General features: G+C 38.3%; 1 protein-coding gene across 1 annotated transcript in view; it reads right to left on the bottom strand.

The window, feature by feature from the left end:
- LOC109851630 (protein kinase C-binding protein NELL1-like) overlaps positions 1-22153 on the bottom strand; it is a 45444-nt gene that overhangs the window by 13865 nt on the left and 9426 nt on the right. The window contains exon 2 of the mRNA XM_020421884.1: positions 2102-2317. Coding sequence (XP_020277473.1) covers positions 2102-2317 — 216 coding nt within the window. The remainder of the gene's footprint in view (positions 1-2101; positions 2318-22153) is intronic.

Below are 22153 nucleotides of genomic sequence, written 5' to 3'. Positions count from 1 at the left end.
GATCGTAAATAATTCACGAAACGATTCAATCAACGTCTATATATCGTATTATCATGAAAGTTAAGCAAGCACCAAAAAGAATTATTTATTGGTGATAAAAAAATTACGTTCTCTTTTATTGAAAAAAATATATCACACAGAATAATTAATTAGATTCTCAACAAACTGTAGGGAGATAAAAATAGAATGTGAACACACATTTCGACGAGAAGAACGTTTTTGAGAAATCCTCAGAGATTGCGTACACACTATCCCTTATCTAAATACAAAGAGGGTTGCTTGATCCTAATTTCCATTTTCGGCGAAAATTCTGACACGTGTCGCTGTATATCATTGTTGTCCTTTGTCCTACGGCGGGTGCTCTTGTTAGGATCCGGCGCGATTCATACGAGATAAATCTAATCCCTAAAGAAGTTTCTCTCTTCTTTGTATGGCCATCCAGAACGATCGAAATGGAACGGGTGATTATATAAAGCGGCAGATAGAGGTTGGAGCGGAAGATAGAGGGAACGTTAGAGGGAACGGGCCAAAGTAGATAAATATTTCATCGCTATCGATTTGTCCTTAACAGATGAAACATGAATGGACTTTCTCCGTGGAATATAAATTTTTTGATTAAACTAGATAGAGAAGACAGGGGAGTTAGTTGTCACACAACTTTATATATAACTCGCTTAAAAATTAAATACAATCTCCTTACTGCGATCGTTGATCCAATTCCTTTTTTTATTTCGTGGTATATATATATTCAATTTTTGTGCCTCAAAGTGCGAAATAATTTTAACTGCAGAGAAATAACAAAAATTGCTCTTACTTTTTTTTAATTTCTATTTTTTTTATATCTCTATACCATCGTATCAACTTGCAAACGTTCATTAGTTGAAGGTTTCAAGTATCGTTCTCCTGAAAGATGTAAACATTTCGTCATTCGTTCTCGTCTCTTCTCTCGACGAGTCAGCTGGCGAGAACACGACGGGATTAAAGCAAACATTTGCTGTGTAGACACAGAAGAGACACTACATTACAATTACATCTTGCATCCCTCTAACAGGGGCGGGAGAGAATGTGCGCGCGAGATTGAAAGGAGAAAGGCGACGGAGGAACGTCAAGGACTCGCAACAACAATAAAAAGAAACAAAAATGAGATCCCTCTTGTATTTTCGATGTTCGCGAACCACGAAGAGCTTTTGCCTAACTTTCACGAAAGCGTTCTCGAGGGTGCAGCCTGAGGAAGGGCGTCAGTGTAATTGAAATTTCTTTCGGGGAAACCCCGACTGCCCAACTTCAACCCGTCTCTCTCTCTTCTTCAGGTTCGCTTTCCGCGGCTGTTACACTATCGCCCACACATCCACGTGGCTCGTACACCACCGAACGAGAGAGGGATGTATAATTGGATACACCGTGTTACGGGGGTTGAATAGACGCGCCGCGTACGTCAACGCGGGAAGGGTCGTCCATTTAACAAGAACGTCATTTAACTCCTTCGAACGCGATCGATTTCAGGAAGTGTATTATGTGCCACGTGCATCAAGTGTAAAATTTGGCAAAGCGCGATATGAATAAATTAAAGACCAATTAATATTACTTGATGTAGAAAAAAAAAAAAATTATGTTCAATCATTATTATAGTTGATGTAATTGTTGTTGTTTGATTTGTCGAAGTGATTGAAGAGTATTACTTACCCCAAAAATGTAATTCTATTGTTTATTGTTTTAAAAATAGAATTAATTTTTTTGTCGTACTTATTTCGTAAGCGATACGCGACGATCCATCGTCTTTATCGAGATGCGATAATTACATCACGTGTGTGTTACAGAAGCGGGAAGAAGATCGATCGTGTAAAGAAACGACCGGACGATATGCAAATTAAGAGACTATTCGGGTTAAGAGAGCATTATAAAAGTGGCAGTTCTCTGTGTACGATTTATAGCGCAACCTATATCCTCTTCCTCGAAGGAACAATGAATCAAATGAAACACTTTTATTTTTCGTTATGTAATAAAAAAAGCTATATAGACGTAACTGCAAAAACGTGCCTTAATACACTTAAAGGTCTCGAAAATGTCTCTGGCGAAAGGCGAACGGCCGAAAATGACTCACCGTCAAGATTGTAGGTTGGTTTTAGTCTATACAGACCCCCCGGCACTTGTTTAACGCCATTGTAAGTGGTATTGTGCAACTGCAGGGCCGCCAATAGGTCTATACTTCCTCTATACTCGCTTCCTGTTCCGATCTTCCTGCCCAGGATCACGGTAGTTTCTTCCGTGACCGAAGATACTGCCGTCTCTTCCTCTTTCTTTTTCGTCGTTCCAGACACTGAAAACAAGTTTTATTTTACGCATCCGTTTTAATTCTATACAATCATCTTGTGTGTGTGTGTGTGTTTTTTTTTTTATTATACTTGATGTAATTAAGAATGGAAAAACTATAATAAAATTCGGAGACTATATATGAAGACAAAACAATCGATCAACTTAGTTTTATTTTTTATAGATTTTTTTTCTTATCAGAGATAAAGTGATAAAGATATAAATTAGAGCAAAATTAGTCTGTATTATTTTTAACCTTCTCTCGTTTACGCTATGTTAATCAATAAACAATTCCATCCACGCTTTTCTCGCTCGAAAATGCGTGAGACTATCTTCGCAATTCGAAAGGATTTCGAATTTGTTTCGTTCGCCAAACAATTATCGCGCTCCATTTTTCCCTCTTTCAATTTCGTATCCGATTACACTTGTCAGCGAAGAAACAGTTTTTTCCAGTGGGATAACCATGAGATTTCAAAGGTACAACGAATTCTTCTTTCTCGGATCGGATCAAATCGGAAAGGACCAAAAGACTTCTAGAAACAACGGTATTGATCGGCAGTTCGTAGTCGGCGCTCGTTATCGGCGTTTCCGCGCTTTTCCCCGTTCCATGAAGCCTTCAACCCCTTCCGCGAAGCCGTCCGCGCCCGTAAACAGCCTGTTTTATCTATCGCATCTATATACCATCTCTTTATGTGTATGTATACGTAAAAAATCCATTTCGTTTCTGACGTGTCGACTTCGTGTTGATAATGATTGAAATCCCGAAAAATAGTTCGCCGTCCGTCTGACGAACAGCGCCCTCGATTGAGATAGTTACTTTTTTTGCGACGAACGACAACCCTTGACGTTACGCGAGACACACATACACTCGTTACGAAAATTTGTTCTTTTGACAGATAATTGGGGTAAACCCACTGAAGTAAAAGTCTGACGTGTGTTCATTGAAGATCACATTATTTATTTCAGTATAAAAAATCAATCAAAGCTAGATTTTTAATTTAACATCGCAATTGAAAAGTAAATTGTAAAACAAAACTCGCTGTTATAGATAAATCTATTTTTTAGAAAATGTCTTGGAAAATCAATAACAATTAATATGATTGGTAATATAATAAATATTCTAAAGATATATTATTAATAAATATTTTAATAAAGAGTAACAAACCAAAATTGTCATAAAGTGGCAGCGAGAACTTTCAATCGGCTACGTTTGCTGATATTATCTCAGCAAACGTAGCAGGTGAGCCGCGAAGAGTTAATGAATAAATCACCGCTTAAACGGCGTTGGCTAGTGTCGCTTGCCAACGGGAAAGTGTGCGTCCAAGAGTGCGATTTGCTCAATCGCAATCACCGAAATTTTAGAAATGATATTTTTAGTTTGCGCTATATAAGAAAGCATCAGATTTATATCGATTATTTTGAAGGTTGTGAATTTATAAAACTCAATTTATTTTATCTTATTCTTTGTATTTTATACAATCGTACATTACACATTTGACGCCGCACTACAAAAATTCTATTACGTCAAACTAGAAGAAAATATTGTAATATACGTAATTTGTTTTAACGTTATAAATTTACGAAATGTAATATACTATTATTTATATATAAATCGTGTATAAAGTTGACAGTTTTTATATTACACTATTTTTATAGTACACTGTTAATGTGATATATTATTTATATTTTTGATGTAAATTTTTACACATTTTTTACACAATGGGTATTAACACAAGCGCTTCTAATTATCGCAAAACGGATTGAATTGCATCATCGATGATTATCGTAATTATTCGCGAATACGCCACGAAACTTGAACGTTAATTAGTTTCGAGCAGAGTTCGTGTGAGTTTACGAACAGCAAGTCGGTTTCCTTTTAATTACGTAATATATGCGCAAAAGGAAGCCTTATAAACTTCCTTTGCCCGCTTCTATTCTCCTGTTTTATGCACGACAGAAATATCGTTTTCTCATATTGCAAGTACTTTGATAGTGTCATAATCGGGCTAAATCTTTTTGACAAATTAATGTAGTCGCTAACCTCTGTTCAAAACTGCCAATATATGCTTGACAGACAAACGTGTGTATCTAGATACATAAGAGATTTCTTATTGCCGGCGATAGAAAACGCCTTTAACACGTCGGACGAGATGGAACGGAATAGTGGCAGACTGCCGGGCGTCGCGACGCCCAGTATCGAACCGTACGCGGCATTCTTCGTCAAATTCGCGCGCGCGCGAGAGAGAAAGAGAGAGAGAGAGAAAGAGAGACTTGTGTGACACATGCTGTCTCACTGGCATTCATTTGTGTCACCGCGTTTACATTTTCTGGCATTCAGAGTCACTCTGCCGCAATTTTATGTCGATAAGTGCAATAGTTGAGCGACAATATCTTGTTGCACTTCGACGATCGTGCAACAATCTTGCACTTATATTAAAGTTTGAGTTCTAACGAGGTTCTTGAATCAGCAGGAATTGATGTTTTTATTTAGTCGATTAAAAAAAGCAGCAGCGAACATATTTTTTGTCCATCAGTTTAATGTCGTCGTGCTGATAATCGAGTTAAAATCTTACGATCCTGTTCTTTTTTTCTGAAAAAAAAAAAAAAAAAAAACATGTTGTGAACGAATTTATATCTTGATCGTCGGTCGCGTCATTTCACATTGAAAAGTTAAATCGCACCGGCTAATCGTCGCATGTTATGCGTTTCATTCACGAGCGACGGTGAAGCGAAGCGGTACCGAATGCCAGAGACTGTTTGCCCACTCGAATCGATACTCCACACGACGGTCAAGCCGCATGGAAACCAACCCGTCCTCGTACAACTCATCGATCGACACCTTCCGTTTCTTCGCGACCTCGGATTCCCCTTGGCAAAAGTCTCGTGATCGGCTCCTCAAGGGAGTCGCAGCTCCCGGAAGCCCCCGGAAACGGCGGGACGGAGATACCGCGTCGATAAATTTTGTCGAATACACACACATTTAATTTCTCCCGAGCTCGACACATATTACTCGACTATTTATCAAATATGCGCACGTAACAGCATTTTGTAATTATTATCGCTTTTATGCTGTTACGATTGAACGACTGAAGAAGTTCTAGTAATGAGACAGAAATGTTCCGTTTTATTCAGATAAATTTTATAACAAGTATTTAGAGCGAGTATTTACTTCTCTTCAACATCCGAGTTCTCAGTTTTTAAATGTCTGTCCCGATGCGACTATAGTTACAAAAATGAAAGATGCGTATCAATGTGCTTACGCTTTATGTAGAACAGATTAAATAGTCGAATAAGAAAAGTGAGTCCCGATCTAAACTCTCCTCGTCCACTGTTTTCACGACCTCATTCTGTCTTCCAACTATCTCGTAACATCAATGATACACATGCTGTGTGTCTTTTATCGACGAACCGGCAAATTGATTGCCGCAAAATCTGGCCTTTGCTGATATTGAGGTGATTCATGATCGACTGTCTTGAGACATCAGGGATTTTTCGATTGTGCGGCACAAAATCGCCCGATCGGTCGTTATATGGCGTTTCGCAGATGTCAGCATGAAAAAGCAACGTCTGGTTTCGCATACGAATCGTGCGACATCCGTCGTTCGATTTTCCAGGCGGTGGATCGTCGAATTTCACCGGCATGGCATAACCGTCACCTTGCGCGTGCTCGTCGATCATCAAACAAGGGTCAAGGTCGGGGAGCTCTATAAGTCTAATCGCTTAATGCTAGAAAGAGTAGATCTTTTTTCTCGCAGTATTTTTTTTTGTCGCATGTTAAGACAGAATTCTGGCAAGAATGAAGAAAAATAAAAAGTTTTCGCAATTTATAGAATAAATAAGAAACGTGATGGGATTCTTAGGACATGTTACAAATGGAAGGACATGTTACATGTGCATTCCAAGAAGAAACCACACAATATTATGCATGCAGGTATAACTTGGCATAACCTTATCTATGCTTGTCTGATACTCAATATTTCAACAGCTGAGAAATCTGTCACATTTATCTTATATAATATGTATATATATATATATATGAATATATATATATGAATATATATATATGAATATTTATATATATGAATATATATATATATGAATATATACACACACACATACAGTAAAGTGCATATACATATATCTAGTATGTAGAAATACACAAACATGACATACGTCTATCACGCTGAGCGGCATAGAGTAGAAAGAATATACTTTTACAAAATATACAAATTATTTCTAGGACCTAGTGCACTTTAATTTTGTAACAATCGTCGATGTCTCAATTAAATATATTATTTTCATTTCTACAGTATGAGTCTTGTGAAAGAAACATCTGAAGAAAAAAGAAAAAGAAACAAAAAAACAGCCTGTTATCATGAAAGCAAAAGGTTCAAACTATTTACGTAATATTGTTTTAGGTCGCAAAGATAAGTGTACGCTGATAACAGCGTAATTGGATGATTACACGGAGTAATGAGGCACTATATAATGTTATGTTTTTATCGCGAATGATAACGTTAAGAGTTAACGCGCCTCGTAAATATTTGCTCTTCACCGGAATTCGTTTGTCAAAATGTGTAGACTATATTTTCCACGCTCTTGCAGTCAGTCGCGCAGGTGCCGCGAGAGACTGCGACGCGAGGATATCTAAATCCGCGCAGTGTTCTATTCTTAATGGAGGTGCCGCCGCTGATCTCTGTCTCTCTTTTCGCTTGTCTCGCTCGATTGGTTGCTCCACAACATTACAAGAATTTGCGCGACACGATTTGTCTTTTTTTTTTTTTATCTAGTTTTACACCTGATTGTAATAAAACATTGTTTTTGTTCGTACACACAAGTATCGAAGCTATATTTTCATAAAATTATTAAAAATTACTGAAATTATTTCTTATTTGGAAAAAAGTGTAGTAACACTGTTTAAATGCTATAAAATTATTATATTTATCGGATTATATTCAGTCAGCAATTAAATATGAAATAACTCATTGAGTTGAACAGCTTTCAAATTGCAACTCGCGTTAATTTCGTCTCGTATCGGTTTTTCATGCGTAAAATATTAATGCGCCAATCACAAAACGCGATTCTATCGATCATTTCCGTTCTGTCGCAAAACTATCCCATGCAACGCTATTAGTCCGAGCTGCTCATCGATGAGCTAGAAATATTTAATGATACATTTGATATATCAGCTATTTCTCATTATTGACAAAAGCATTAGCGAATAATGTCGCACATTCGAGGATCATTATATCCGTTATTCCGTCGAATTGATACAATTTTTCAAGATAGTAAAAAAGTTTGCGAGTAAACATCAACATTCAGTAAAATAAATATTATACGTGTTGTTGATATTCAAAATTTTCCAAATTGAACAAGAAGATCAGTTCAGAAACATAAAAGATATCTCATAAATCACCGGAACGATCCCTTTAATCCTCGCTTAATTAAAAGGGTAACCAAGAGCCCCTTATATCGTTTCTCACAATATTTTAGAGAAAATCTAAATTAAATTACCCCCCCCCCCCCCGTCTTACATCTTTCTTCCATTTCCAATTTGAATATTGAAATAGTAGAATGTGCACAACAATGTAATAGCGATAAAAATCAGTACGTACAAACATACCGCCTGATTGTATAACATACTTGTGGCGACTCGTCTGTAAAAATACATTCCCGTTTAAAGAGAATAGCGCGAGCTACACAAGAGACGCGTTTTGTGCTCCATTCCCGAAATAACGCTGTCACTCAGGCGTGAGTATTAAAAGCCGCAGTTCACTACTGCAAAGAATGAGCTTGCTACATGAAGCTAATGAAGGGTTAAAGGCGTCAGTCTTTCGGAGTGACAAAAAAGAGGAAGAGAGAAAGGATTCGAGGATAGAGCCCGTGTTTCACGGGCAACGAAATTCACGAAGCCTTTACGAACCGACTACTATTTTTGCGACAAGTCGTAAGTCGGCCGCAACGACACTGTTTTACGAGGCGAGACACCGAGACAGACTCCGCGTGACGTGTTTCCAAAATGATGATTCGCCACGAAACGCGTGAGAAACGCTGTCGTGTATCTTGGTGATGTAAATATCTCGCGCGGCGTCGTCGTCGTCGTCGTCGTCATTGTTGCACGATCTCTGATCAATTCGCAGATTTTCTCAGATCAATTGATACGTAATCTCGTCGCGCGATAAGATCTCTCCTAATTGCACAGCAGATATTTGTTTCGACTGAACGTTTTATCGAAAAAATAGTTCTGTACAATTTATAAATTATTTATAATTGATAACTTTTATTTAAGATATTCTTGAAATATATATTTAATTTATAATTTTTTGTTTATTGAATTTGTTATTGAAAGAACCAATCCTCGCGCATTTCCCCTTTAAGGATCAGTTAACGGGAGGGAAACCCCCGAGTTTGCTCCTATTGAATTTTTTTTGTCGCCGTTCCCGGAGTGGGGTGTTTTATAGGAGGAAACCAGTTCATAATATATATCGTGGTCTGTCGAGATCAGGCTGGATGGAGTCGTCGTCGGTTTGACGAATCGTAACGATCCATAACTCGGCGCGTCAGGTGCATGCGACGTTGTAATTGGTTGCCGCTATTGCTGGTTTCGCTCCTGTCGCGGATCTGGTAACGATATCGTAAATTTTCAAGCACGTGTCATTAGCAATGAAACTAACGTTACGCTTTATGCGAGTGTCTCGAGGCACAATGGGAATGGCACGTGAGTCAAAACTATTGTCATTGCGTTATTGCTGAGGGGCGTGCTCGACGGGAACTGGATAATACAATTGTATTATAATGTTAGGAAGAAAAGTGATTTGCACGTAATTTTTTTTTTTTTTTTTTTTTCAAATAGCATTTTGCAATCACACGCACAAACTGAGAAAGTAATTAAATGTATAAAATCACCGTTGTTGTTATTCGCGATCTAAGCGACGTTTAATCAATGTGATTTTTGTATTTGAGATAACTAATTGCAACTTGAGTAGACATCAGCGGAAGGAAGGATTTTATAGCGAATGCCCGAGGCATCAACCGATCAGTCGCGCAGCGTCTCGACGCCTCGGCGCCGCTTACGCATGAACCACTACACTCATTTAATCGCGTATACTATAGAAGATACTTCCACTGAGTAAACTGCTCTGTAAAGTTTATCTCTCCCGATTTCTCCTTTGCTAATGTATATTTTCTTTAATCAATATATATATAAGGGGTTATTGCAACATTTTACTCGCACGTTTTCCTCTGGGAATTACCGAAAAATTGTTTTGCACAACAAATATATATGGCACTGTCCCAGAGCAGTAAAAAAAAAGTACCGATTTTTTAACAATTGAAATAAAGATTGTTTGTTTTGCAATGTACAAACCAATTAAGTTTGCTGGTTTTGCAGTAACTGTCCATTTTCGGATGTCGATTTTCGATCGTGTGTAAAACATTTTAATAAAAAAGAAAATTAAATTTCACTGTTATTTACTACGATATTGTTTTTAAGTAGAAGAAGATTCTCTATCATGAACTTGCTGCAGCCGTTGTGTAATACCTCATTCTGTAAAATAAGCGGACATGATACGAATAATCGTTCCATTTCCAGTCTCGCAAATTCCTTGCGTCCTTTCGCTAGAAGAAAATATAGCTCATTGTAAAAACAAAAAAAAAGGGTAATAACATTCTCGTGCGTCTAGAACAACGCCAAAGTAGAACAGAATTGCCCGACTGGAACAGGCGCCAGTCGGAGGAGAATACGGAAGAGAAAGAATAAACGAATAAAGGAAGACTGAGTGTAAGTGTGGGATAGCTGTGAGATCAATAACAACGGTATAAAAATTATTTTTTATACCAGAGATTTATGATAATGTTCTCTTCTTTGTGCGCTTAAAGCTTGTTTAGGTAATTGTTGAAATTGTTGTTTATAGAATAAAAAAAAAAAAAAAAAATTTCTCAAAGATACATCATCCGTTCGAGACTTGCTTGAAACACACATAAAATCTAGAATATATAATATCCGTATTTTCAAAGTCAAATGTTTTTACGAGCTGATTTTATCGATAGCCTTGCACGAAAGCACAATGCACGAGAGCCTATTTTTTTATAAAAATAGATATTTTTAGATAAAGCGTTCTGGAGTAATACAGCTCAGACAAACGCACGAGAGCACGTTGATCAATGTAAAAAACATTAATAAATCTAAAAATATACTTAATTTCATATGCACATGTTTATGAGAAATTTGCACGAAACGACGTTTATTAAATAACAACGTTTTTTTTTTTATAAATCCTTTAGTCCAGAAAACTATGTAACACTTTATAAAATGTATCAATATTATAAAAGCAAGGGGCTTTCTTCTCAGGCAATCCTTCACCTATTCTCTCGCGATGTTTCGTGACTCAGCTTTCCATTTTGTCGGCACGTCTGCGTTCGCAGGAAGCGCAATAAGGAAATCAGGGTGCATTAAGTCGCAAATCCGTGCAACAAAAGCGTAGTATCGACAGTCATTCTCCTTTCGAATGTACAGCTTTCGGCAAAAGGGGTGCAAAGGGTCGATCGATAAGGAAGGTCGATCATCAGAGGGATGGTCGTCTCATTGTGGGTTATATATACCCTGGACTTAGAGGGAAGTGAAATATGTGCGAAGAGCTGCACTTTCGTAAATTTGAATTTAATCACTTCCGTTTCTCCGCTCTCATCATATTTAAACGCTAGATAAGATACGAAGGTTTGACTTCGGCTGTGGATTGATTGCAAGTTTCTAGTTATTTGTGTTTCAAATATGTTTATATTAATAATTATTTATCATACTCATAAAAAATCATAAAAAGTCTGTTTTTATCAGAAATATTTTTACAGTATTTTTTCAACTCTTTCGTACATTCTGAGACATTTGGCAATTTATCACTTGGCGCTATTTAAAAAAGTATGAAAACATCTAAAAACTAATATAGATTTATATATTCACGATTGTTTAGACGTTTTTTAAATATATGAGAAATTCTTACAAATTAAAAAAATTGACGAGACTTTTTTTCAGTAGAGTTGCTAGCTACACATATATACATAAGTGTATATTAAAATACGCGTGTGTCTATGTGCTAATCGCATTAAAATTCGTAAGCACATTCATCGACCGACATATCTGCCAGTCATCATTTCTATCACTACGTTTGATCGAGGACAATCGACGAGCCTTTCGAGAACGTCGGAAATCGCGAGTCGTTTTGTGAATAATACACGAGATCAGGCTCGAAATAATTGATGCCTTCCTTACGATCGTCATATGTCTGACTCGCGTTTTTAGCAAAAGTAAATTACTCCGCACAAACAATATTCTCTTGTGTGTTCTAAATTTAAGCGAATTACATATGTAATATACGAACTTTGATCGAGAAATGTGGAAAGAGTTCGGAGGCCTGAAGGATAAATCTCAATATTTACAGCGCGATATTACTTTTTACCTAGTTACGAACTTTTCGCATAGAGAAATCTACCGCAACAACAATTTGCGAATGGGTCTGTCGTGTGGAATCAATGTAGGGGGGTATTATTCTCATTGTGTAATATATAAATCTTCTTGATTTATATACTAGCTGATGGTTGTTTATTAGAATCTCGCCAGATTCGCGGCTAATGCGATCAAATTGAAATCCGAAAAACAAGCCAATAAACATCACATGGCGTTCTTTCTGCAAGAGCTCTTTCTGAGTAGGCGCATGCTGGTCGAGCCGGCACGCGTCTGATGGGGAGTACAAAGAACTGGTAAATGGTAAGCGAAATGCTCATTACCGAGCAGTCAGAATCGCAAGGGGCTTCGAAGTCCCGTCGGGATTTCGGGCGGTTTCTGGTGGCCCCGTTTAAGGGTATCGGGAAGAGAGAGAGAGAGAGAGAGAGAGAGAGAGAGAAACTAGATTTCACTTCCTCTCTCACTCCCGAAATTGCCGATCCGTCGAGGGTGAAGATGAATCGCGCGAAAATTGTCTCCACCCTCGACGGCTGTCACCCACGCTTTTTGCCTCCCCCGGGGTGTGGGCTTTTCATACCTCGCTCGTCCCAATCTTTTGTTAAACCTTAAGGGCTGTCTAAGCTGTGCTGTGAGTTCCGCATTTCGGGAAAGGCGTAAACGACGCTGATTGTGAGCGCCTTAAATTTCAAGGCATGCTGATTATTAGAGGGCTGATATTAAATAGAGAATGTGTGTTGGAGTTAGTACTTTTACACACACATGACGTGTGTTCAAAAGCAAAATTCGAACAAAAAAACAGTTTAGATTAAGTTTTGTGCGTGTTATGAATAATCAAATGCGATATAAACAAGAAGAAGTTTTTGCTAACACTCAATTCTCGCGTAAGGTTCTCAGTTGGCAAGCGAATCCCTAATTGCAAGAAGGGTATCCTCCCTGCGAGGCACTTTGCACCTGTCCCAAGCACATAGCAGGAGCGTGCCGAAAAAAAAAAAAAAAAAAAACAGAAGAAGGCACGCGCGCTTGTCGAGAAAAAAGAACGAAAAAACTAACGGGAAGACACCGGTACGTTAACTCCCATGTGGCCCTTGACAAACCGTATTATGTGACGTGTGTATTGTGTGCGTGGCTGTGTGCGTGTGTGTCTGGAGAGAAAGAAGCGCCATGTTGTCTGGCTACTCCGCATTGCGCCAGTGAACTCAACGGAATCTCGGATGTAACTCAGCCGCAATATCAGTTCATGCCTCTACCATTCTATCTCTTCGTTTCTTTCTACTTTCTTCGGGGAATTGTCGTCTTGCCTATTCGTTGAAATACTAGAGCAAAATTTTTTTTTTCCGGTTAACATTTTGCAGAAATACGATGTATATATCACGTCTTGCAAAGTTTTCGGCTTAGAAAAGTCACGCATTAATCTAGATTAATAATTTCGAACACAAAGTGCGCTCAGTTTCCATTTATTTCCATTGTGTATATATGCATATTCGTTATCTTCTTATTATTTTTGTAATAGGTAAACCGCGTAGAGCGTTCCACTTAAGATAATAGAGATAGCCTTGACATTTTCAAGAAAAAGCAGTTTCCATCATTACGCTGGTCTTTTCACAATTCAACATCTTTGAAAAAAAAAAAAAAAAAAAAAAAAAAAAAACAGAGCTCGAGTAATCAAAAGATTTGAGTTACTTGATGCTCTCTCATTTCCTGCACATTATTCAGTCTTACGAAGAGAACGTGCGCGATAATAACGTGCCAGCGTTTGACATTTGTTCTTCTGTGAAAGATGAAATTCATTGTCATCTGCAACGATGACACTATTGTCGCTATATCTACGTGTCATTTCGGAACGATTTATCAATCGTTCCACGTACGTTTGCGACTCTTAGTCGCGTTTTTTTTTTTTACGAGCAACACGCTAATTGTAAACAACACGCGAGCTACGCGTACAAAAATTATTAATTCACAACCTCTCATCCTAATTGCGCTTCGAAGACTCTCGAACTAAGTCCCTTTTTTGTACATATACGGCACGCCATATATAGAGCGTCATATGGAGCCAGGTGTCTCGGCGTATCCGTGCGATCTATTTGTCTAACACCTGCCTTCGCGGGAGGTGCGCACTCGTAGAATCCATAAAAAAAATATTTATATACTAACTGTAAAATATTGAATAACAAACAACAATACAATACAAACTTACTTTTATATAGACACACAAAATACAACTGCGGTGTTAAAAATTATTGTATGTTGTACAAATGTGCTCAAAACTAGTATCTGACTAGTATCGCGCGCGCAAATCTTCTCTGTCACTATATTTAATTTTGAAAATAAATGCACATATAAATAATTTGATCTTGCTTTTCGCGGAACTGTTTTTAATTTGAAAACTGAGAACTCTTTAACTAGGTCATAGATCCGGAGAGAATTATATTCTCACGATGCGGAATAATCCTGATTTTGTATTCTTTCGAGATTCGTTACGCGCCTTCTCAAGATCGGGCGGGAACAAGATGGAAACGGAGTTTGAATTTTTTCATTCCCGTTTCCTCATTCTCAAAGTAATTACATTCCGCTCCACCGGACCGTAATTTCGACCGTGCAGCCGACACGCACACCCCGCATGCTTTTAGGGCGCGTTACTTGATATATCCGCGTATCTCGATAAAATTTGTGCCGCGATCAATCAAAAGCGAGTTTGTCGTTATTGCTTATAGTTTCTTTTATAGTTTCTCTAGATTTGATTTTTATTATTTTTATTAAATTTACTTATCAAATTTTGTCTTCTTTGATTAGTTTATTAACTCGATCCATAATTTTTTATGACCTTCGCACGGCGTTTTAGATTCACTCGTCTTCCGTGAAGTGTCTCAAACGCAATAACATCATCACGCTGTATTCAGTGTAATATTGTTCACAAAACAGCAAATAACTGACCTTCGGGCGGCCACCTGGTTCGTACGTATTACGTAGCTTTCAGTTAATTAGTCCACTCAAGATGATGTCGAAGAAAAGAAAACTAGCGATCTTGAAAGAACGCAGAGAGTCGGGTCACGGCAAATTACATTTGATGAACGATAAAAAGGGGCTGTTTTAACTTATTTACCTCGCGAACCCCTGTCGTGCGAGATTCGTGGATCCCGGCTACGCTACCATCTAGTCGCATTATCCAGGATTGTCTTCTAACAGATGAGCGTCCGTGAAAATTTTGCTTGATGACCACGAAGGCAACGACGTCGCCTATCGTCTCTGATGAAGGCAGACAAGACGTTGAGGTCGTGGCTCCCGCTGGCCAAAGTGAAATCATTGATCCCCCAGGGAGTCACCGGCTGTTGCCAATCATCGTTTCCGTTCGCGAAGAAGAACGAAATGGTTCCTCTCGACGAATCTCTTTTTCTGAGTGTAATAAGATCGAGAATTACGCCGCACGGCTGTTTTTTCCATGAGATAATCACGCGAAATGTTGTACGCGACTGTTGTCCGTGATAATAATTGTGCGTCTTTTGTTGCGCTTCATAGCGCAGAACTTTTTGGTGCGAAGTTAAAGGTTTCTAACACAGGCCGAAACTCTTCGAAAAGAAACTATTGAAAACTGTAGAAAAAGCTACAAAATAGCTTTGATTTTTCTTGACGTGATGTACTGGCCGCTTTTTTTCAAAGATGAAAAAAAAAAGTATTTTACAGACCAGAACTTTTTATAACATTATCCATCTAGGAACTGTAGAACTCTTTGAAAAAAAACAACAAGATTTCGTCATTAAAGTAGACGATTTTCGAAAGTTCTGTGTGTCGAACAAATTTAGTATCTCTCATATTTGAAAAGGCTGTGCCAATTATACATATATATATACATGTATAATATTTTATATATTATAATATTTTATTCATACACACGCAAAATGGGAAACACCTGTCGCCAATCGTTACGCGCATCGTCTCGACAGGATCACTCACATCGCAGACTACGAGGAAGAGTAAGAGAATATGTGAACGAAACGGAAAGAGAAAGCAGAAGAGACGAAGAATCGTTGTCTACGAGAGAAATCGTCGCGAATATGTTTATTGGTCGGAGGAAGAAAAATTGCTCGTTCTTCTGGCGCCGTTACGCGCGAGAGGAAAGAAAAATCGGCGACGTCAGACGAGACGTCAGGCGACGTCGACGACGGCTGTCTCGTAGAGTGCTCTACATACACATACACACACACACACACACGCTCTCTCTCTCTCTCTCTCTCTCTCTTTCTCTTTTTTTTTCCGTGAGTAGTTTTCGTCATTTCACTCGACGTTTCTTTTGTATGTACCTCTCCCCAGCGCGAATCGGATCTCTGCGATCGCGTAAGGTGCAGTTCTCTTTGTTTGCAGAAGAATATTGGCCTTATAAGTTTGGCTTTTGTTTCCGCTTATTTTTGTTCTACATTGCCTAGTGTTATTGCTAATTGGCAATGCTAATTAGTCGTTCTTGCAGTCTCAATCTTGTTTTTATATTTCGCTAACAGTACTATAATAATTACGTAAGAGAAAGATTCACATTTCATAATAACTGTAAAATTGGAATATCTTTTGAATATAATTTTTTAATTATCAAAAACAAAAATAATTACTATAACACAGATATTCTGAGAGGACTAATAGTTATTATTGTATAGCATAGATAATTGTACCGCATGTATGAGTTTATGGAAGATCGGTCACTTACGGATATTGTGTGTTTTCTGCGCCCGATTTATCTACGCGACTCTCTCTTATTCGTATATATCTCTTCATCTTCTCGTTCAACACGCACATCCAGCGTCGGATTTATCCATGTTAAACGATCCCGTGGTTCGTCTGGCCGGCGTCTGGCACCCGATCGTAAACTTACCAAAAAAATAATCATGTTGTCCACGAGCCCTGTCGACTAAAATCGCACGATTGTGTCTTTCTCGTTCGAACGATTATATATGCAATCTTTTTTTATAAAGAGGTAGAAGCTTTTTAGAACCGTGATTTTTTGTGACCAGAAGAATCAAAAAGCACTTTATCCAAAGTTCTTTGTAAGCGTATAAACGCGCGAATGAAATTTACAATGTTTATTTACACAACTTTTGTGAACACACAATTTCGCAAAGATGTTGATTTTTTAAATTCGAAAATTAAATACTGTAAGTAAAACAAGCCGTTTTTTTATGAGTGTAATATTGTTACATGATTAGATTTTCAAAGAGGACTCCGTACGTAAACTTGGTTACTCGCAAACTAAATTTTAAATCGCTAAAACTGGTAAAAAAAAACAAAATTACGCGAAATCGATAAAAGAAGCATTAAAATTGATTGATCGGTTGAAATTCGCTGAATATATTTCTATGATTACAGTACAAAAACGTGGTTCGATCAAAAGACTATGAGCTTACGTAAAACCCTTTGCGTTCGATCTGCACAGTTGTGCGCGCCCATTACGAGTTCGCTTTACGATCGCCTCGTAAACGTCCAGATCCGTGAAATTGATGGACCACTATACCCGACGAGCACGATGCGCCCGTACAACATGACACAAGCGCGCGCTATCGAGCCGCGTATCGAACAGCGTTATCCGTAATGCGCTTGGGGTCGATATTCTATATCGACAATATCAATTGGCGACAATGTTGAAGCACCGAATATAGAAATTATTAAAAAGTTATTATCTTTTTTTGATAATAATCTCGAATAATGGCAGAAAATGCTAAAGCATTTGTGTGTTTTACTGCGTATATAGAATATGGATTTATTTAATATAGATATATCTACATAATATGTGTGTGTGTGTACACATCTACATACTATATTATCGGAAACTGATCAAATTGTAGATATATTTTCCGCTTGCATTGTCCGTGATAAAGTAAAATCTGCGGAAAAAAAGACACATTTTATGATAATTATTTCTGCCAAGTTAATGATCAACGACGCGCACTGGGCGTTTGACTGTTTTCCACTGAGCCAAGCATGATGCAATATTTTCCTTTTGTTAGAAACTTTATATAACGTCTATATCTTTATATAACGTTATGATTTTTTTACGCTCTTACTTCCGCTCTTCAAAATAGTTTATGAAGTACAACTTTCGTCTCATCAAAAAATAGAGATAGTGCTTTCCTAATACATTTATCTCAATATTTTGATGTAAAAAATTTTGCGAAATAAAACAATGACTTATATTCACGAGTCACCTTTCTGTAAAAAAAACAAAAAAAAAAAGATCAAGTGTGCATTGTCCTGCGTGCCGATTTGCGCAATCGGCAGTTTAAACGCAAAGTTGGAATCGAGGAAGTACATGATATACAATGCTGAGCTTTGGTCCATGTATTCGTTCGTTAGTACCGTGCAATATTCTTGTCTTCGTAGGCGGAGATCCGCCAGATCCGATCTTTTAAATATTCTAGGTGGTCGGCTGACAACTTGTCGTTGCGTCCAGCGTTATTCTTTGCATATGTATGTTAGTGATAGACATCGCAACAGAATATTATTACGATGTTTCTGGGTTACGAGCGAAATTTCCGGCGGCAATTTCGTATTTCATATTTGAAGTAGCTATATGTAACTCTTCGTGTTTGCTGCGTGTTTCAATGTAAAAGGTGTGTCACAATGATCATTTTCTATATTCCGCGCGTCCGCATTCATTCAAACTACACCAACAATACGACCGATTTTAAGTTGAGTTATAGACATGTTAAAAGTTAACATGTTTGAAAATCTATTGTATCCTTTATTTTAAACATTTATTTAAAGATCTTGAAAATTACTTTGAATATCTTTTTTGTTTTTTTTTCAAATTATTATTATTATATTACTCCGTTTTTTGCTTAAACAATATCCAAATTTGTTTAAAAGCGACTTCTCGGCATCTCTCTCGTGTTCCGTGAAAATTTCTTTTCTTTTCGTCATTTCGGGAGCATCCGTGTGTTAGTCATTTATCTCTCTCGGATCTCTCAACTCTGTAAGATCAGAGCGACACTTATCGCGCAAACAGTAAGACGCAAAGTAGAGATATTTGAGAGAGATAGAGAGAAATCGACCGAAACGAAAAAGGAAAAGACGAAACACCACATCTTGGTTTATTCTCGGTTCTTTCCTTTCTTTCTTTTTTTTTTTGCTTATCTGTTTCTAAAATTTGCTGGTTATCTTTGACTTCATTTCTTTTTACGCACAGATATGTTATTCTGTGAATATTACCATCGTTAATTATTTAATATTATCCGTTATCAAAGATCGTAAGATCCTAGAAATTGTGATCGTGAACCAAAGAATTTTATTTTGCTTTGAATTCGGCGATTTTACATGCGACGTGCACACGAGACGACCTGGTTCCTCGAGCGAGATACAACACGCGATCGATCGACTGTCTTGGACGAGTGGAAAGGATGCTCGAGAAAGAGTCGAATCGACTTTGACTACGACGATTTCCAAAGTTTAAATCTTACGATGACGCGTCTATATGACGCGCGATAATGTATATCTATAATTAAAATTAACTCTCTCTCTGCATAAATTGTTACGCAGCTGACACTTAAGTTCCAGTATTTTTTGTCATTTAGCCACTGACAAATGTGGGTTTGTTCTTTCATTCGATCCCGAGATCTGCGCGATTGATCGTCTCACGTGCGACAACTCCGTACGTCGTCTTGAATATTTCGATTTCTGCGTGGAACGCAGTTAGATGAAAGCGCGATACCTTGATACCGTTGATCCTCCCCGTCGTCATCGTCTCACACGGTCGCTGCGCGGATATTCCGCTAATTATAGACCGACTACGGCGCGAGCGGGTCGCCCCGTCGACGACGGAGACGAGAACACGACGACTATTACTTGGAAGGCTTGGACTTGAACCAATCCTGACCTTCCCTGGCCGCCGTACCGACCTAGAAAATTGCGTATCCGGCGCACCGTGACGGACGCGGGCCATGTATAGCGTGTGTGACGTCGACTCGCTGCTGCACGAATACTTTTCGCGCTGTACTGCTCTCATATTCCGCATAATTAAGATCTGGATGAAATGTCAGAAGTGCTGACAAAAGTTCTCGCGAAAACGACGCGACTTAAGATGTTATGTTAAACATTTACTTTACTCGGAATATTTTTTTGGTGCTTTATTAAAATTAATTACTTTATTTAAAATTACCATCAAAAGTTTTGAGAAAATCTTCTCTTAAACTTCGTGAACAATGAAACAATGTAGAAGTTGCACTACGTTGGATATAAGCCGATTATGCAATCGGCTAATATTGATAATAGAACAGAAAGATTAAAATGCATACAGGCTACATGAAAAATAAACAAGCGCGTGTATAAGCGGTTAAATCAAAAACGTGATTAAATTTTTGCAAATGCGTTATTCCTGCTATTGACTTGTTTCTACATTGATCTGGACTTGGTTCGTATCTATCCAGTTCAAAAGCAAACAATTATCTAAAACTCATTCTAGAATCCAAGCGCTTTTATAGGTATGCAAGGCCTACTGTAAAAAAAAAAAAAAAAAAAACAGTGTATAAATCTGCATCCCTTGCGTGATTGTTGTTTTTGTGCGATTGTTTTTTCGCGACCAAGTAGATATATATCTCACGATCTCTATAATATAATATTAATCGTGTATAGCAGTATTCAATTAAACATTCATTGCGGATATGAAAACCAAAATCAAAGCGAGCGAGCCTCCGATACTCTCTGTTACATATTCATAGTGTGTATATGATGCACGTGCACACGAAGACGTATTCGGAAAGGTCAGGGCCGTAACGAGACCTCTGAAAATTCATGCTGCGCCGAAGAGCTCGCGTACCCTCACAGTGTGCTCCATTCCAACCCAATTCCTTTTCTTTCATCATCATCATCCTGGACGATTTCCAAGCGGCCGGGCGGAAATTAATATCCTCCGGAGATTCGGAGGGGAATCGGAAAATAGCTAGATGAATCGACCGCACGCGGAAAGAGCGGATTCTAATTGAGGCCCGACGGGATTATCGTCAGAAACGGAAATTCAACGAAGTTGAAGAAAATCAATGAGGGAACTTGAAAATAACGGGATCGAGGACAGAAAGAGAAGCAAAGATAACGGCATGCGTGTCTAAATGCAATTTTCTCATGAATTGGAGAGACTTTCAGAGGGTCGAGGTCTAATATAAAAGAAAACATCGAACGAAACAAGCGGATCTGATAAAGAATTGAAAAAGGATCAGAAAAATATCATTTGGAAATCAATTACTTACTGGAGCAAGAAAAACTATGACAAAAAATGCGACAAAGTTTAAAATGTAGAGAATACAAAAAATTAGTTGCAACTTTTTCAAAGATTCTAAGATGTTAAATCGATAAATATGATATATTGAGTTTAACGTTTGACCAGTACCGACGCTTTCTCCATTGGCGCTTTTTATATTTACGATCGATTCCTTCTAAAAGCGATCTCACAACCTAAACTGTGAAAACTCGTATCACGATATGTGTCGATAGAAGCATCGTGACGAAGAGAAGGCAAAGATGATAACGACAAAGAGCAATCCCCTTTCAGCACGATTGTGTGTGTAAAGAGGCAAAAACGGAGGGAAAGCTCGCGGCAAAGATCAAAGAACAACGAGGCAAGAGCGACATCGGGGTGTTATCCCCGATCGCAGAAGTTAATTTCGATGGAAAGCCGGTCTTCAAAAGAAGACTTCGGAAAGCTTTATCGCGCGCGCGCGCACCAAGCGAGAATCCCGAAAAGCCGCAGAACGAAAAAGAAAAAAATAGTATAAGCGGCCAAACTCGAGAGAAAAAGACAGATCAAAGAGATATCGAAGCTTTCGGTGGTCTTGAAGGGGAATAGGGAGGCAAGATGGCAGGTGCGGGTGATTGGGGGCGATCGATGAACCTCCGAGGAAAAGCCTGGAGGGTGGTAAGTGCGAGGGTGGCGCAGGAAAGGGAGAGGAGTAACGAATGCTTCTAGGGGGATGCCGAAGGGCGGTCGGTCAACGAGGGAAGTGGAAAGAGAAAGAGAGAAAGAGAGAGAGAGAGAGAGAGTGAGAGAGAGAGAGTGAGTGTTAGCCCGGGGGCAGGAGGTCACACGAGTTCGCGTACGTGTGTATACTTTTGTATTCTCGACGTCGAGCAAATAGTTGCACGTGCATGCGATGCACCGCCGTGTCGGTTCGGAATAGAGTCAGAAGAGGGTGAGAATGAGAAACGCGCCGTTGGAATAAAACGCGGACCCTTTATAGAGATTAAAGATGAGAGGTCGATATGCCACACTCTTCGAATTGATTCGAAACGGAGAAAGAACAGATATGAAAATCACATGCGCGCTTGATAGTGGAAGTAGTTTTGATTTCAAAAAAAAAAAAAAAAAAAAAAAAAAAATTTTTGTTTTCATTTGATTTTACGTTTTCTATTTGAAATTAATTT

This window comes from Pseudomyrmex gracilis, unplaced genomic scaffold, assembly GCF_002006095.1.
Source record: "Pseudomyrmex gracilis isolate BER0280 unplaced genomic scaffold, ASM200609v1 scaffold_18, whole genome shotgun sequence".
Taxonomy (NCBI): Eukaryota; Metazoa; Arthropoda; class Insecta; order Hymenoptera; family Formicidae; genus Pseudomyrmex; species Pseudomyrmex gracilis.
The sequence above is the reverse complement of the archived record's forward strand: the minus strand, read 5'-3'. Positions and strand labels throughout refer to the sequence as shown.